Genomic DNA, 17,315 nt, shown 5'->3' with positions numbered 1-17,315 from the left:
TGCATACCACCTTAGGCCACCCTGTCCGGGTAAAAAAGAATGAAAGGCTCCACTGCCATGAGAGCCTGTAGCTCCGAAACCCTTCTAGCTGAAGTGACTGCCAAAAGAAAGGCAGTTTTCCAAGAAAGAAATTTTATATCAGCAGTAGCAGCTGGTTCAAAAGGAGGTAGAGTGAGTTTTTCCAGCACAAAATTGAGGTCCCATGCAGGAGTCAGTGCTCTCCTGGGAGGCATTAAATTTTTGACCCCTCCGAGTTACTGCTTTAGCAGGGGATGAGAGAAGAGAGGAGGCTCTGTGTTGCAATGAGCCAAAATGGCAGAGGCATGGATTTTTATTGAAGAAATAGATAGGGCCTTGTGAAGCATCTCAGTTATGTATTGCAAAATCAGAGGAATAAATCGGGCTTTGCTGTGTCTAATCCTTGTGCTTTGTTCCAAGCACAGAATCTCTTCCATTTATCAGCATAAGATTTTCTAGTACTAGGCCTTCTAGCCTACGAAATGACATCCATCACAGGTTTACTGAGAGATGTGATTGGTGAATTTAGTTGATTAGCCATGCTGCAAGATTCAGAGTTTGGAACAGAGTATGAAGAATTTGATAGTTCTGCTGACACAATAGATGAGGTGTTGGATGAAAGTACCACGGTGGAAGGTGCGACATATTCCAGGTACCAGTGTTGGCGAGGCCAGTCCTAAGCAATCATTTTTGGCTTTTCCTGTCAGACTTGGAGAGTAGAAGCAGAGGGGTAAAGGCATAGACTGATAAGTTTTTCCAGCTGAAGGATACAGCATACACTTTCCAAGCTTTTTGAGAGGAGTTCTTGTGCCTGATCTGAAGATTCATAATCAGTGCCTTGCCTAGGCCTCTTAGCAAGGGGGGGGGGGGGGTTGGGAACCCCTGATCAAGGTAATTAAATCCTCAGCCGTTTTGATAATTTGTTTTTTTAGGCATAAGGGCCTGAGCATATGGCTCATTTTTTTTTTTTTTTTTTTAAAAAGACAGAAGTAGGTTTTGGCCTTGTTTTTGATGATGGCGTCTGTTTAATATACAAAAGTTGAGGCCTGAAAACACCCTCAGAAGCAGGTGCCTGCTCAGCGGCTCCGGACCCATCCAAGGGAGACACATCCATGGGTTCAATACTTGCATAACCTCGCGGCATACTGGACCCTGAATGGGTCTCGGTAGAGACCTACGACTCAAAAGTAGCGGGCATCAGGGGCTGCAAAAGCACCAGAGTACCGGCGACTGGCTTAGGAGAAGCTTCGTCATCTGTTTTGGACCGCTGTCTTTTTCCTTGTGTTTGTGAATTCCAGTAGTCCGATTGCTAACCGATGACATTTCAGGATAGTTAAATCTTTTACCAAAGTATTTAGAAGCAAAAATATACAGACACTTAGTGCGTTGGTTAAATGTAGCACAAAACCGACAGCAAGGCACGTTGTGATCAGGGCCTAGGCAAGGAATACAGTACAAATGAAAATCCTTATGAGATAATTGTATTACTTGTGGGAAGCAAATATTAACTTTTACAGACATCGGAAAGGAGCAAGAAAAGTTTCCCCAACAGGGTACTTAACTTTATAGTTTGAAGACTTCAGTTCGGAAACTCGAAAACGAAAATTTCAGGAGTCGGTCGACCGGCACTTGCAAACTGCTTATGCTTTGGGCACCGCGCAGCAAGAAAGACAGATTAAAACGGCATCGGCTGCATGTTTTATACCCCCGACGTCATTGAAGACGAGACAGCAACTGACGCAGGACCCAAGACTTTGTTATTCAGGTAGAATTCAGCAGATTACCCAAATGTAATGACTGCAACAATGAAACACAAAGAACATCCTCCAAACACTGGACCCTACCCAGTTCGGTTTTGTTAAGGGCAGATCATGCCTCCTGAACCTGGTGGACTTGAGACAGTTACCAAGGCTATACATGAGGGAAAGGTGGTACACAGCTAACCTAGACCTCTCAAAAGGCCTTCGACACCATTCCCCATTCTGGTATTATAGACAAGCTCACCAGCCTGAACATAAAACCCTTACGTCACAAGATGGGTTGCCAACTGGCTCACGGACAGAACCCATTTAGAGAGTTGCGAGAGCTAGGTCCGACTCTAAACCGGTTACAAGTGGCGTCCCCCAGGGCTCAGTCCTAGGACCCCTCCTTTTCGGCATATACTTCTCAGAGGTACAGGCAAGCACAGGAGGAATATGGCTGACCAAGTTCGCAGACTGCAAACTAAGGGCTATAATTGACTCTCTGGCTGAGACAGACATCCTCCAAAAGGGTCTCACTAAGACTGATACCTGGCGTCAAAATCATGGCCTCAAGCTAAATGCCAAAAAGTGCATAGTTATACCCTTTGGAAAAAAAAAGTACCCACAAACTACCACATAGGTGGTATTCCTCTAAATACGGAAGACGTAATAAGGGATCTGGGGACCCAAGTAGATAGTAATCTCTCCTTTGATAATCACATTGCCAAAGTGGTTAGAAAATGCTTCTATGTGGCCCACCTAATCAGAAAAGGGTTCGCATCCAGATCAAGAGAGGTCATGGTGTCCCACTACTCAGACCCATCATAGAGTACAATGCCCCATTTGGGATGTACATTACAAGACACCTGCAACAGCTGGAAAGACCACAGAAGTACCTCACTAAGAGGATCACTGGCCTCAAACAGATGCCCCATGCAGCTCGACTGAAGAAACTCCAGCTCTACTCCGTTGCATACCGCCTACTCAGAGGTGATCGCTGCCTGATATACAAGGCCATGGCCATGTCCAAACAGAATTGGACATGTCCACCTAAAGAATACCATATCTCCCTTGAGTCACATGCTCTAGGGATCTAAACCTCACCACAACAATAAATAGGACAGCTGGAGGGACAGATTCCTGTCCCAGAGACTTCCCATCTTTTGGAACAAGATTCCAATCTACATTAGGCAGAGCTTCTCGCCAACACTCCTCAAGAGAAACCTTGACGAGTGGATGGGAAACAAAGCCAACACATTCTGGCTAGGCTTATAAATGCCTTCGGGCAGATAGCCTAGTGCCTAGTACCTACCTATGAACTCCCTACTCTGTTTTTATTTATTGAGCTACACCCTACACTCTCAGCCATTAAGTCTTAACTTCTCAAACAGCTCATGGCTCGATCCACCATAACTGCACACCCCAGACATATACAGCCACTAGATGGGCCTAGTCTCTCCAGCCAAGAATAGTCATATGTTTAAGCAGAATTAAATGTCCCACAACTTGGGGAGGGACATGCTAGGAAGGGATGGATCATCATACAGTGTTCCACAGGTAATTATACAAGTTAGTTTCTTCCACTCCTGTATTTCAGACATGCCTGATAACACTGACATGGCGAGCATGCAATGCTAGGAAAATGACCATCTCAGTGGTGGTACACTCCTCTGAAACCCTGCTCATCACGCTGCCCGATACAGGACTGCACCTCAGTGGGGATGCACTCCTCAAACCCTATTCATCATGTTGCCCGATACATGATAGCACCTCAGTGGTGATGCACTCCTCTGAAACCCTGCTCATCACACTGCCTGATGATCCTGTTTCTTTAGATTTATAGTTTCCAACCGAATTCAGATCAAAGTCTGGGCTTCATACCTGTACAATACCTGTAGCAGTCAGGCATGTAGCACTCATTTTTAAATGAAATGTAACCTTCTCTTTCTCATTTAAGAGACATTCTAAAACAAAACAAAGCATTACACCTAAAATAATCAAGTATAATGTCCAATGTTCTTCTGTTAACACGACTCAATTTTATAATTACTCCATATAAAAGCAGCACCTACCCTTACTTGGCCCAGGCCATGGGTGGAAAGATCATAGCTGGTCTGATCTTTCCACCCACTAGGCTATCTGCCCTAAGGCATTTATAAGCCTAGCCCAAAGTTTTGTGGCTTACGCCACCCCTTATATGAAAAAAATACTGTGCCCATTAGTTTGTTGTGCCTCTGTCTAGCAGTGACACAGAGATGATTCCCGGAGTAAACCTACGATCTCCCATCCACAGGTCAAGATTTCTCTTGAACAGAGCCAGCGAGGTGCTCTGCCTCACATGGACTGGGATTTTATTCCACAGCATAGGGAGTCTCAGAGTGATAAATCTATCCCTCCAGCACGTCTTATTTATATCCGTGCTAAGGTTTAGGACGCTTGCTCTAGTGGTTTTGGTGGATTTGGATTTTTTGAGGTGGAGCATGTCCATTAATTCCGGGTTGGACATGGCGGGTTGGACATGGCCTTGTATGTCAGGCACATGTCACCTCTGAGCAGACGGTATGCGACTGAATAGAGCTGGAGTTTCTTCAATCTGGCAGCATATGACAGATTTTGGAGTCCCTTTATCCTTTTGGTGAGGAACTTTTGGGGTCTCTCCAATTGCTGCAGATGTCGGGTGAGATACATCCCGAATGGGGCATTGTACTCGATCATTGGTCTGATAAGTGAAGAGTACTGGGGAACAATGACCTCACTAGATCTGGATGCGAATCCCTTCATGATCAGGTGGGCAATGTAGAAGGTCTTTCTAACCACTTTAGCAACGTGAGTGTCAAAAGAAAAGCCACTGTCAACCTGGGTCCCTGAACCTCTTCTGTGCTTAGGGGATTGCCGCCTATATGGTAGCTTGGGGTTACCTTGTTTTTCCCGAAGGGTATGACTATACATTTTTTGGCGTTTAATTTCAGGCCATGGCTCTGGCACCAGCTATCTGTTTCCGTGAGTCCCTTCTGAAGGATATCCGTGTCCGATGCACTTTCCACTATGGCGCCCAGTTTGCAGTCGTCTGCAAACTTTGTCAGCCAAAGTCCTCTCATGTTGGCCTGTACTTGATGCCGAACAATAGGGGGCCAAGGACCGAGCGCTGTGGGACACCACTTGTGACCGGCTTGGAGTCTGACATAGCACCAGCAACTCTAACCCTGTGGGTTCTGTCCTTAAGCCAGTTTGCAACCCATCTTGTGACATATGGGTTTACATTTAAGCTGGTAAGTTTTTCTACAATACCCGAGTGGGGTATTGTGTCGAAAGCCTTTGCAAGGTCAAGGTAGGCTGTATGGACTGCCTTTCCCTCATCAATGGCCTTTGGTGACCGTTTCGAAGAAGTAGACCAAGTTCAAAAGGCATGATCTGCCCTTGACGAAGCCAAACTGGGTCGGGTCCAATGTCTGCAAGTCCCCTATATCTTTGTTTATGAGCTCCATTATGATACTCTCCATAGCTTTGCAGACTAGACTTGTTAAGCTTATGGGGCCGTAATTACCAGAGTCCGTAGAGGCACCGCCTTTGTGGAGTGGGACCACACAAACTACATGGAGTCACAACTGCCAAGAAAAAGGAATGGGAAACCAAGATCAGCAAGTGCCAGTAGAAAGTTGGGAGTGGAGAAACCAAGAACAGCACATGGCGGCAGCACGCTGGAAGTGGAGAACCAAGAACAGCAAGTGACAGCAGAAAGCTGGGAGTGGAGAAACCAAGAACAGCACATGGCGGCAGCATGCTGGAAGTGGAGAACCAAGAACAGCAAGTGACAGCAGAAAGCTGGGAGTGGGGACCAAGAACAGCAAGGAATGGGAAACCAAGATCAGCAAGTGCCAGCAGAAAGTTGGGAGTGGAGAAGCCAAGAACAGCACATGGCAGTTCTTGGGGACCAAGAACAGCAAGGAATGGGAAACCAAGATCAGCAAGTGCCAGCAGAAAGTTGGGAGTGGAGAAGCCAAGAACAGCACATGGCAGCAGCACGCTGGAAGTGGAGAACCAAGAACAGCAAGTGACAGCAGAAAGTTGGGAGTGGAGAAGCCAAGAACAGCACATGGCAGCAGCACGCTGGAAGTGGAGAACCAAGAACAGCACATGGCAGCAGCAAGCTGGAAGTGGAGAACCAAGAACAGCAAGTGACAGCAGAAAGTTGGGAGTGGAGAAGCCAAGAACAGCACATGGCAGCAGCACGCTGGAAGTGGAGAACCAAGAACAGCACATGGCAGCAGCACGCTGGAAGTGGAGAACCAAGAACAGCAAGTGACAGCAGAAAGCTGGGAGTGGGGACCGAGAACAGCAAGTGACAGCAGAAAGCTGGGAGTGGGGACCGAGAACAGCAAGTGGACAGCAGAAAGCTGGGAGTGGGGACCGAGAACAGCAAGTAGACAGCAGAAAGCTGGGAGTGGGGACAGAGAACAGCAAGTACCAGCATGGAAGGCAACCTATGATGCTGGAACTTTCCCTCACTCATTTCCAGGACACTCCAACACCATCTATTTATATCTCCCATTTCACTCTAACCTCTTACTGTATTCCTCTACTTTTGTAATTTCGTCTACAGACATCACAAGAAACCAGTCACTACTTTATTCATTTCTATTAGGAGATACAAGTCAGGTAGTAGACTCCAAAGAATGTCGATACACAGTCTGGCTATTTTTCGCTTTAGGCCAAAGTGAAAGAGACCTTTAAAGAAAGCATGCAGAAATAAATTTACAGACAAGTCAAGGTGCTTGCTCTGAAAGTGTTGGAGAAGTACTGAGGTCAGGAGTTGCATTGTGTCTTTGTGGATTTAGAGAAAGCATATGGACCAAACCACAAAAGGAGGGGGAGTATCAATATTCGTCAAAGATACCCACACCTCCAGGTTGGTGGCACAGCACGACGCATCAGAGACTATCCATGTGCAACTAACAGTGGGTAAAACTGCCTTCCAGTTTATAGCCTGCTACAGACCACCTTCCCAAACCCAGGAACCCCACTCGGCCTTCCTGAGAAGGCTGGAAAATATGAAGGTCTCTCAAAACACCATTATATTGGCCGACTTCAACTACCCAAACAGACTGGGAGAGCATTACTCTAGCTCCAACACCCTAGCCCAAAGGTTCCTAGAATTTATAAACACAAATGCTATGGAACTTGTTACCACTCCCACAAGAGGGGAAAACATACTGGACCTGATCATCACCAACATGGGGACTCCATGCTCCAGACCAGAAGTGTATCTCTCACTGGTAAGATCAGACCATAAACTAATCTCACTGGATATTCACATCCCGACCCCACCCCATGCCCAGAAAACCACAGTGAAAAACTTCTCTAAAGCAAATTTCACACTCCTCAAAACAGAGGTGGAATCCTTCAAAGTCCCCAGGCCTGTGGAAAATACAGCTCAGACCGCAGAATCCTTTACAAACGCATTCTATGAACACCTTCAGGAATGCATGGATCATGCAATCCCAAATAAAACCAAGACCCAATCCTCCAAAGGCAGACGTTCTGTCTGGTGGACCCCAGCCATAAACAAACTATACAATAGAAGGAGGAAGCTACTACATGATAGAGCAAAATCCCAAAAAGGGAAGGAATCTCTGATCAGTATTAGCAAAAAACTACAGGCACTCATAAAATCATCGAAGGCCAGCTTAGAGAGGAAAATTGCACAAGACACTAAGGATAATCATTCCCAGATATGCTCAGAATTAGTCCAAAATGACAAAAAATACACCAAACCCACAGACTTTGCCAACATCCTAGCCAACAGGTACAGTGCAAACTTCTCCCTCCCCCTCCCCACCAAAAGGGCAAATATCTATCCCAGCAGAGTGCTGCCCCCCTGACATCTCAGATGCTCAGGTAAGAGCCGCCCTCTCCAAAGCAAAAAACACAGCATCAATGGGACCAGACGGTGTCCCAGGCTGCATCCTACATGAACTCAAGAAGAGCTAAATCCAAACATAAAACTACTGTTCAATCTCAGCCTTACTACAGGATATATACCAAAAGAGTGGCGTACAGCAACAGTGGTCCCTCTCCACAAAAGTGGTGCCTCAACGGATCCTGGAAAATATCGCCTGACTAGCTTGGTCTGCAAAGCTATGGAAAGGATCATGGACCTCAAAGATATTGGGGACCTACAAACACTGGATCCTACCCAGTTCGGCTTTAAGGGCAGATCCTGCCTCTTAAACCTGGTTGATTTCTTTGAAACAGTCACCAAGGCCATTGACGAGGGGAAGGTGGTCCACACAGCCTACCTGGATCTCGCAAAAGCCTCCGATACAATACCCCACTCGGGCATTATAGATAAGCTCACCAGCTTAAATATAAACCCCTATGTCACTAGATGGGTTGCAAACTGGCTCAATGACAGAAACCACATGGTTAGAATTGCTGGAGCCATGTCAGACTCCAAACCAGTTACAAGTGGCGTCCCACAAGGCTCAGACCTGGGACCTCTCGTTCTGTATATATTTCTCAGAGGTACAGGCCAACACTGAAGGACTGTGGCTGACCAAGTTCGCAGATGACTGCAAACTGGGCACCATAATAGACTCTCCAGCTGACACAAGCATCCTCCAAAAGGGCCTCATAGAAACAGACAACTGGTGCCAGAGCCATGGCCTCAAGCTAAACGCCAAAAAGTGTATAGTCATTCCCTTTGGCAAAAACAGTGCCCACAAATTACCACATAGGTGGTAATCCATTAAGTACAGAAGTAGTAATTAGGGACCTGGGGACCCAAGTTGATAGCAATCTCTCATTTGACAACCACGGGGCCAAAGTGGTTAGAAGAACATTTTATACAGCCCACCTAATCATGAAGGGATTCACATCTAGATCAGGGGAGGTCATCGTGCCTCTTTACTCATCCCTCATCAGGCCCATAATATAGTACAATGCCCCTTTTGGGATGTACCTTACCAGACACCTGCAGCAACTGGAAAGACCCCAAAAGTACCTCACCAAGAGGATCAAAGGGCTCAAACAGATGCCATATGCTGTCCGGTTAAAGAAACTCCAGCTCTACTCAATGGCATACCGCATGCTCAGACGCGATCTGTGCCGGACGTATAAAGCCATGTCCAACCTGGAATTAATAGACATGATGCACCTCAGAAAATCCAAATCGCACCGAGCTACGCGCTCGAGAGACTTGAACCTCAGCACTGAAATAAATAGGACATGCTGGAGGGACAGATTCATAACCCAGAGGCTCCCTTCACTCTGGAATAAAATCCCAGTCCAGGTTAGGCAGAGTCCCTCATTGACTCTCTTCAAGAGGAATCTTGATGAGTGGATGGGAGATCGTAGGTTTACCCCGGGTATCACTTCTGTGTCACTGTTAGAGACACAGTATACCAACCTCGAAAAAGGGCATAGCAAAATTAATTTAAAATGGGTGGCAAAAGCCAAACACACTCTGGCTAGGCTTATAAATGCCCTAGGGCAGATAGCCTAGTATGAACCTATATGACAGGGTGCCTAGAGAGGAGTTATGGTATTGTATGAGGAGGTCGGGAGTGTCAGAGAAGTATGTAAGAGTGGTACAGGATATGTACGAGGGCAAGTGTTATGATAAATACCTACAGGATTCTATAATATTTATAGCACAGATATAGTAGAAACAAGATTTCTGTCTACTATTGACACTCAAGATGTCTTTTGAAGACCTTAAGACTTCTTCACCACTGTCTTAATATCAAAGTCTGAAGTATCCATGCATCCTAAATCTCTAACAGAACTTGGTCAAAATTTCATTATTCAGAGCACAATATGCATAACATTGCATTTCTTGGCGTTCAACATTTCTTATGTTTGAAAAAGAATGCCCTATTCTCACTCAATATCATTCCGGATACCCAGCAGACTACCCAGCATGCAACATACATATTCATGTTACACTTTAACATAATCAGAATATTCTGTCACAGGGACCAATGCAGAAGCCTCTGCCAGAGCCAGGTAAGCAATGTCACTAGAAAGGCCAAAGTCCATTCGAGCAAAAGACATCATAAAACCGGATAAGACTAGTCAAACACATCAACATGTTTTCCCTGTAGGGAGGCATCAGTCCTTTTGTCCAGTATCCCGTAGAGCAGACTACAAACTGCTCACTCAAAACATTTACCCGGTACTGAGGTCAAACTAATATGTTTATAATTGTACAATGACTGAGTACTGGGACAACTGCTTCCTTTCACATGTTGAGAACATATCCCTCCACTGATTTTTGTACACATCTTTTAGGTATTCGGACAACTGCTTCCTAAAACATGTTGAATACATCCCCCCTCCGGTGATTCTCTCACATATCCTTTGAATATTGGGATAACAACTGCTTCCTTCCACATGTTGGGAACAAATCCCTCCTCCAGTGATTTTTGAGAGAGTTCCTGAAGGCAGGATATCAAGCCACTTGCTATTCCAGAAAGAACATATAAACAGCCAAGGCCTGCAGCTCCACTTTAATGCTCCCCAGTACCTTTGAAACTGACTCATGAGGGAGATTCAGACAAGCAGATCTACCACCTACCTTACAACTATATATTTTTTCTTCCCTTTGTTATGTAGAGACTGTAAAATGTGCCTTGATGTACTTTACATTCTACTTGGGTTTCTTGTGGAGATTTTCTCCCTGGACCTCCACTGACAATGGGCTCTTCTTGGCCCAGTGGACTTTCCCAGTAAACAAATGCCAATAAAATAATCCTTACGCCTATTTTAAAAGTGAAACTTTCTTAGCAAATCTGCTAGTTCAGCAGGGCCTGTAACAGCAGAGTTTCCATACAACAACAATGTGGAGGTATTTTCATTCCTAAAACATCTTGGGCACTTGAATGGGATCTTTTATTCATCTTAGTATGCTTGGCTAGCTGATTCTCAGTCAATTCTAACTTTCAGAGATAAACTCCTGAAAGATGTTTGCTCAATACTGTATCTGTATTTGATGGAGGCACATGAAGTGTATTTTCCCTTTCCTAGAGGGCCTTTGTTTTATTTTTCAGTTTGCATAACTTTTTTCCACCATGGAGGGAAATGTTTGTTCTGATGACTGCCCTGCCCACACCAATAGGTCCAAGTTTATTAAGGTGTTCAAGTTATCATAAAAGGCTTCCCACTTTATTTCAATGGACTTTCCTTCCAGTTGCCTCTCTGACTGACGAGTGAAGTTCCTTATTTGTAGACTCAAAGCTGGCTCTATAAAACCTCAGGGGTATACTTGCTCAAACACATTTTTCACTATTACTTACCATTTCACATTGAATAGAACAGCGATCGGCTTTTCCAACTGGAGCACAGATATTACAGCTTAAAACTCAACTAGTCCTGTCATTTATCCAAATAAAAGTACAGTTGTGTAACATGAACCTACCATAACAGCAAACTGAATAATCAATGTTGCAGTGACCTTAGCAACATGCATTACATCCCAAGAATAACAGCCAGCCAGCTTCCAGGGCAACTTTCACGCACCCAAACTGTCAAGCGGCTAGAGCTGAACCGATTAAGACAATTTTGGACACAAAGCCCTTCACAGCTTTCCTGCCAGCAGGCAGAGGGAGGCTGAGCCCCGACAGGACAAGGCTAGGAACAATTAAAATGCCCACACCCTGGCATAAAAAGAAAAAAATCAAGGGAGATGGAGTGAGGGAGAAGCTACTGCAGCAGTGACCATTCAAACATCTATTGTTATGGTAAGTTCAGCTTACACAACTGCACTATGTTCTTCATACTGATCACTGCTGAAGTAGCCTTGACTATATGGGTAGATTACCATAGCTAAATATATTTGGGAGGTGGAAGGAGACGAGTCCTGAAACTCAGAGAATGGTCCTAGCAAAGCAATGATCTAGACCTAGAGAAGGAATCCAGAGGATCAAGTAGCAGGTTCTAAAATACTTCTAGAATCAAACCCTTTCCAAAATGCCATAGAAGAAGCAAAGATCCTTGTAGAGTGGGCCTTGACCCTGCCTGGAATAGATTCGTTATGGTGAGCATGGTACTAGTTTTAGTTTTAGAGTGACACACTGTTCCTTCTTATAGTCACAAAACATAAACAATTGATCTGAAGATCTGAAAGATTTAGTCCAGTCAAGATAGTATCCAAGTTGTCTGTGGACATCTGCGGTACAGTATCCTTTCTCCCTCAATTTTAGGTTCAGGAAAGAAAAACTATTGACAGTTTGACCTAAAAACACTGCAGGCATAAAGAATGATTAGTTCTCTAAGAAACACTGTCCTTTTGGACAATGAGGTAGGGTTGATTCACCACAGCAGCTTTCACCTCAGATGCCCTTCTTGCAGAGGTCAGAGCAATTCATTTTCCATGTTAAGAAACTCAGATCAGCTGGTTAAAATGGATTAAGTGTTAGTTTCCAACACAAAATTAAGATCTCAAGTAGAGGCCACGGGTTTACTTTGAGGCCTCTTATGTAAAACCCCTTTCAAAAACATTTTGACAAGTGACTGCTTTGAAAGAGAAGGATTCATGAACAGGCATGCTGAAACTACCAATAATGAACCTTGACAAGAGGAATAAGAAAGGCCATAAGAAATCAACTCACAAATATTGTAAACCTATGGAACAACTTGCCCTGAATGGGTGCTAGTTATGTTGTTGGCACCAGCTAGAAAACAATTTTACATTTGCTAATATGGGATTTTCTAGTTGGAGGTTCTCACCTCCATTAATACCTGTTGCACATCCTCAGTAAACAACAGGTGCCTAAAAGGAATTAAGGCCTTATCATCCAGGCAGTCAACTGATGACTGATGGTGGGGTGTATCAAACACACCTGTTTTTGTGTACGTAGATCCATTATGAAGTTTGTGGTAGTTGTCCCCAGCCATTTCTAACAGAAGAGAGAACCATAGTTGTCTGGGCCAGAAGTGAATCACCACAATGACTTTGGGAATTCCCTTTGAATCTTCAAAAGTACGCTTGATACTAGTTGAATGGATAGAAAGACAAAACAGCATTTCTGTCCAAAGAAAAGACACCTGTCTTCCTGGCCTCCTTGCATGGAGTCCTGGAACAGAATTTTGCCAATTCTTTGCTCAGAGAGGAGGCAAAAAGATCTACTTGAGGAACTCCCCACAGATAGATCAAATCTTGGAAGACCCTCAGATTTAGTTTCCACTCATGACGGCCTTCCCTCTGAGGGGAGCCCAACAGCTGCAGAGAAAATGTCCACAGTAGCTATAGGTGCTACACCACATGGATCCAGACTAAAAGCAGCGTGATCTGAGGTGCAACAAATGACCACAGCAAAGTAACCCACCTATGGCGGCAAAGGCTGTTTGCTTAACTTTTTCTTTTTGTAGCTGGAAGAAGGACCAACCACTAGATTGACATCCCGTTCCATGGTAGAGCCAAAAATGGTGCCTGTATCTCTATCCTGGAGAAATCCAACAATGCCAGTAAAGCTACCAGTTCACAAAAGTCACTTTTTTGAGAAAAAAAAAAAAAAAACCCACAGCAAAAGCACTTGCAAACACGACGGTGGCCCCACAATGTAAAAGTAACACAATTTCTCAGATAAATTTTTATCAGAAAGTTAAAACTACTTCTAAACTGAAAACAATTTTAAAATGGAGCACTCATCATTTAAGTCTCAAGACAAGATATTAAATCACAAGACCCCTAGCTTTAAAATAACTTTCCTAAAGAGGAAAGTAATAAAACATCAGTAAAAATTAAGAAACTGGAAGCCCCCTCCCCCAAAAGGAACTCATCTGTCCAATACCGCAGCAGTGATCAATATGAAGATAATCATCCAATAAGTTATCATCCCTGGTTGGATGGTTAATCGGTTCACAGCTACATAAAAATAAACCTTTCAATGACTTTGTAACAGTAAATTTGGTAGAAGGGTATTCATTTCAACTCCTGGAAGGTCAATATCGCCAATGATTATATCATATACTTTATGAATTCAATTCACAGGTCCTTTCTACATTACCTTTTTTCATGCTCTTTCCCCGAGCTAGGCGGGGGGGGGGGGGTCTATAAAGGATTCCCACCCTGCAGTCATATTTTGCCAGACAATTCCCCCATCAAAGTTCAACAATACATACGAATGGATAGTTGTGTAGAGCAACTTAATACAGATACACACAAATACATTACCACCACTGTGGTTCGAACCAACCACATGTTATCCGTTAAACTTTAAACAATTAGAGGTTTGTTACAACCATTAAACAAGTTTCAGTGAAGCACAACAAATCATACTTTTCACCTGTTAGCATACATTTTAAGTCTACAATGTTGTCATTTAAGCTCCTACAGTTACCAAAACAAATTTAAGGGATTTAAACTCTTCTTTTATTTCAGATATTCATATCAATTGCTCATTTCATGTGAGTAGACGACCTGTGTCAAAAGAGACTATTTCCAAATGGCTGCCTATGGCTATTCCCTTTTGTTATACTCCCCATAACAAATCTATTCCAGTCCCTCGGCTTCATCTATGACCTTTTAGAAAGGGTTGGATTCTGGAAGTATTCTAGATGCTGCTACTTGGTGTTCTGTACACTAAGAAGCTCGATTCCTTTTGCGGGTCTGGGTGAAGATTTGCAAGGACCATTCTCCAGGGGGCTCCTGGGCTCTTCTTCTTCCACCTCCCAAATAGTTAGCTATGATAATCTACATATAGAGCTAAGGCTACTGCAACACTTAATATGAAAAAATTCATCATTGCTTTATGTTCATCCTTTCAGTAAATGCACTAAAATACTTCAGACAGTAACAATCATTTCACTCTTGAAGTTATGAGTTTTAATAAATATTACATCTAACAAATAGGATTCCTACAACCAAAGTGAAATTCATCACAACATGTATAGCAACTTCAGAAAGTATTGCAACTACCCCAACATTCAACAGCAACAAGTATAGCAACTTTAGAAAGTAGTACAACTACCGCAACATTCAACAACTCCTCAATGAACCCGATGAGTCCAGACCATGTGGGAATCCAACGAATGGGGGGGGGGGGTGCTTCTACTCATGAGTTATGGTACATACCACAAGAATGTCTAGTAAATTCTAAACAAGCATACAATATAAAAAACACAAAGTAAGCTTCGACCAGGGGATAAGACAGTTTACCAGGACATTAGGTGCATCTGCCGCAGTACATAAAATCCTAGACGCCAAACTTTGTAAAGATTACTTTGCAAACTTAAGCAAAAAAAACCCTGACAATTCCCACAGTGTTTCTTTACATTCACAAAGAAAGCCCATACTAGTGCCACAAAAAACAAAGCCTCCTCCCCAGTGCTATACCAAAGCAGTTACTCTTATTTGTCACTTAAAAAAAATGAAACTTTAAATCAGTTAGCGAACATACCATATTGTTCTGCACCAGGTAGCGGATGGGTTCCCTAACCCCACAGCTGATGAGGTTAGAGGTATAACCCAGGAAAATCGTGCAGCCAGACTTCTCTCTTTTTAATGGATTCAGATTTTCTTCTTTTAGCTCCTCTTCACTCAGAGGCTCCAGCTTCTTTTCAATCTATATGGAGAAAACATGAATAATCAGCAGTGTGGAAATTCCTTCAATCGGAAAAAGTTATGTCATACCATAACGTTCCATCTGTGTTGTAGATCTTTATTCATTCATTACCGATAGGACTTCAGTTCCATCCTTGGAACAGACATGGCCATTTCCAAGCTTGCACCAGACAAAAAACTCTCAGCTAAGACCTACCCATAATGCCACTCATAGCTACTCTAGATGGAGTTTGCCGGCTCCTATACAATAGAGCTAGTAAGAGAAAAAACAGGAGGCGGCTCTGTCTGAGCAAATACCTTAACCAGGAGTTCCTAAAGTCCACCAGGAGTCCAGGCAGGGGAAAAGAGGGTGGGAAGTAATGAATGAATAAAGATCTACAACACAGATGGAATGTTATGGCAAGACATAACTATCTGATGTTGTAAATCTTTATTCATTTCTTACTGATAGGAGAGTCCTCAGCTACTTGAGTCCTTGCTGGCCCCAAGGAAGGATATACCTGAGCACCATAGAACCAAACGATGCTAGTTCCCTGGAGGCCAAATCCAATTTGTAATGGCAGATAAAGGTATGAGGTCTTGCCCAAGTGGCTGCTGCGCAGATATCATCCATAGAGGCACTGGAATGAAGTTACAGAAGTAGCCATTGATCTAGTAGAATGAGCCTTTATTCTGGAAGGTAAGGATAGCTTATTCTGTTGGTAGATAAAAGTCAATGACGTTTCTAAGCCAGGATAGTCACTTTGCAGGACCCAAATTGGGTAAAACCGTCTCCAAAGGCCACAAACGATCAATTTTCCTGAAAGATTTAGTCCTGTCCAAACAACAACAAAGCTGCCAATGCACATCAAGGGTGTGCAAAAGGTACTCCCCTCTGTTTGAATGTAGAGGGAAGAAAACCGGCAGGTCAATAGATTGGTCAATGGAAAATCCTAAAATGACCTTGGGCAAGAAAGAAGGATCACTACGAAGGTCACCCTATCCCTGTGGAAGTTCAAGTAAGGTCTCTTGACACTCAAAGCCTGCAACTCAAATACTCCGACTCCGCTGATGTCATTGATGCCGAATGTGAGCCTGTGAAGGCAAGAACCCTTTCCCATAACCTGGAAGGCCCGCCCGGAGGAGGGATGGGAGCCTGGAACAGAGAAGGACAACCTCGGAACCAGGGTCACAACCCGCCCTGAGGAGGGGTGAGGAGCTCTGAGGACTGGAAGCTGTCTAAGCAGTGGACATAGATGGCACCAGTGGGAAAATAGGTACCAGGCTAGGTACCAAGGTGCCGACAGTCCAAACACTGCTCTGAGAGTGCACTGGCTCCAACGGAGCCGATGCAGCAAGGGTGGTTGGTGCCAACAGGGAAAAATCCAGTCAGGGCAGACAGTATGCACTGGGGTGGACATCGGTACAGAGATCCCAGTGGCCTGGGTAGAGAATGGAGGAAGATAAACAGGAGAATATGCTGTGAAGGATTCCAAGCCAAAGGGGACGGAAGGTCTAGCTGGAGTGGGCAATCTCATAGCTGCCAGAAGCTGGTCCACAACCCGCACTACATCTAGTTCAGAAATATTCCTGGTTTATCTAAAGGAGGCTGCTGAAGGAGAATCAGGTCTTTTAAGAAAGGGACTAAACCGATGCCTCAAAAAGGGTGGTACGTTGGGGAGTATCTGGTTCTTGGGAGATATTCTACTTTAGGAACAGAGGACATAGCCTGTGGAGGCGAAGAAGCTGTTGGCACTGTGGCCGGGAATGGTGCAGAAGCTTGTATGGTCGTGAAAACCAGTGTCAGAACCAAGGACGGCACAGAAGCCAGTGGTGCTGAGGCTGGAACCAAAACATGAGTCAGAGACAGCACTGCCTGATGCTGAAGAGGTCTGTGCCGAGGCCGCCGGAGAAGCAAGGAATGGACTCTGCTCCGTAACTGACAAGATGCCGGAATGGAGTGACTCAGTTTTCCTTGTGTTTCTTGGTCTTGGAGGCGGGGAGACCTCTGACCC

At 44.3% G+C, this 17,315-nt stretch overlaps 1 protein-coding gene across 1 annotated transcript in view; it reads right to left on the bottom strand.

Annotated features, from left to right (window-relative positions):
* Positions 1-17,315, bottom strand: part of DHPS (deoxyhypusine synthase) — a gene marked incomplete in the record, with an annotated part of 571,286 nt that overhangs the window by 523,998 nt on the left and 29,973 nt on the right. The window contains 1 exon segment of the mRNA XM_044084725.1: positions 15,158-15,322. Coding sequence (XP_043940660.1) covers positions 15,158-15,322 — 165 coding nt within the window.

The sequence above is a fragment of the Protopterus annectens genome, chromosome 9.part0 (genome assembly GCF_019279795.1).
Source record: "Protopterus annectens isolate FY-2018-M chromosome 9.part0, PAN1.0, whole genome shotgun sequence".
Lineage (NCBI taxonomy): Eukaryota > Metazoa > Chordata > Ceratodontiformes > Protopteridae > Protopterus > Protopterus annectens.
Note: the sequence above shows the minus strand (reverse complement) of the source record. Positions and strands in the feature narration are given on the sequence as shown.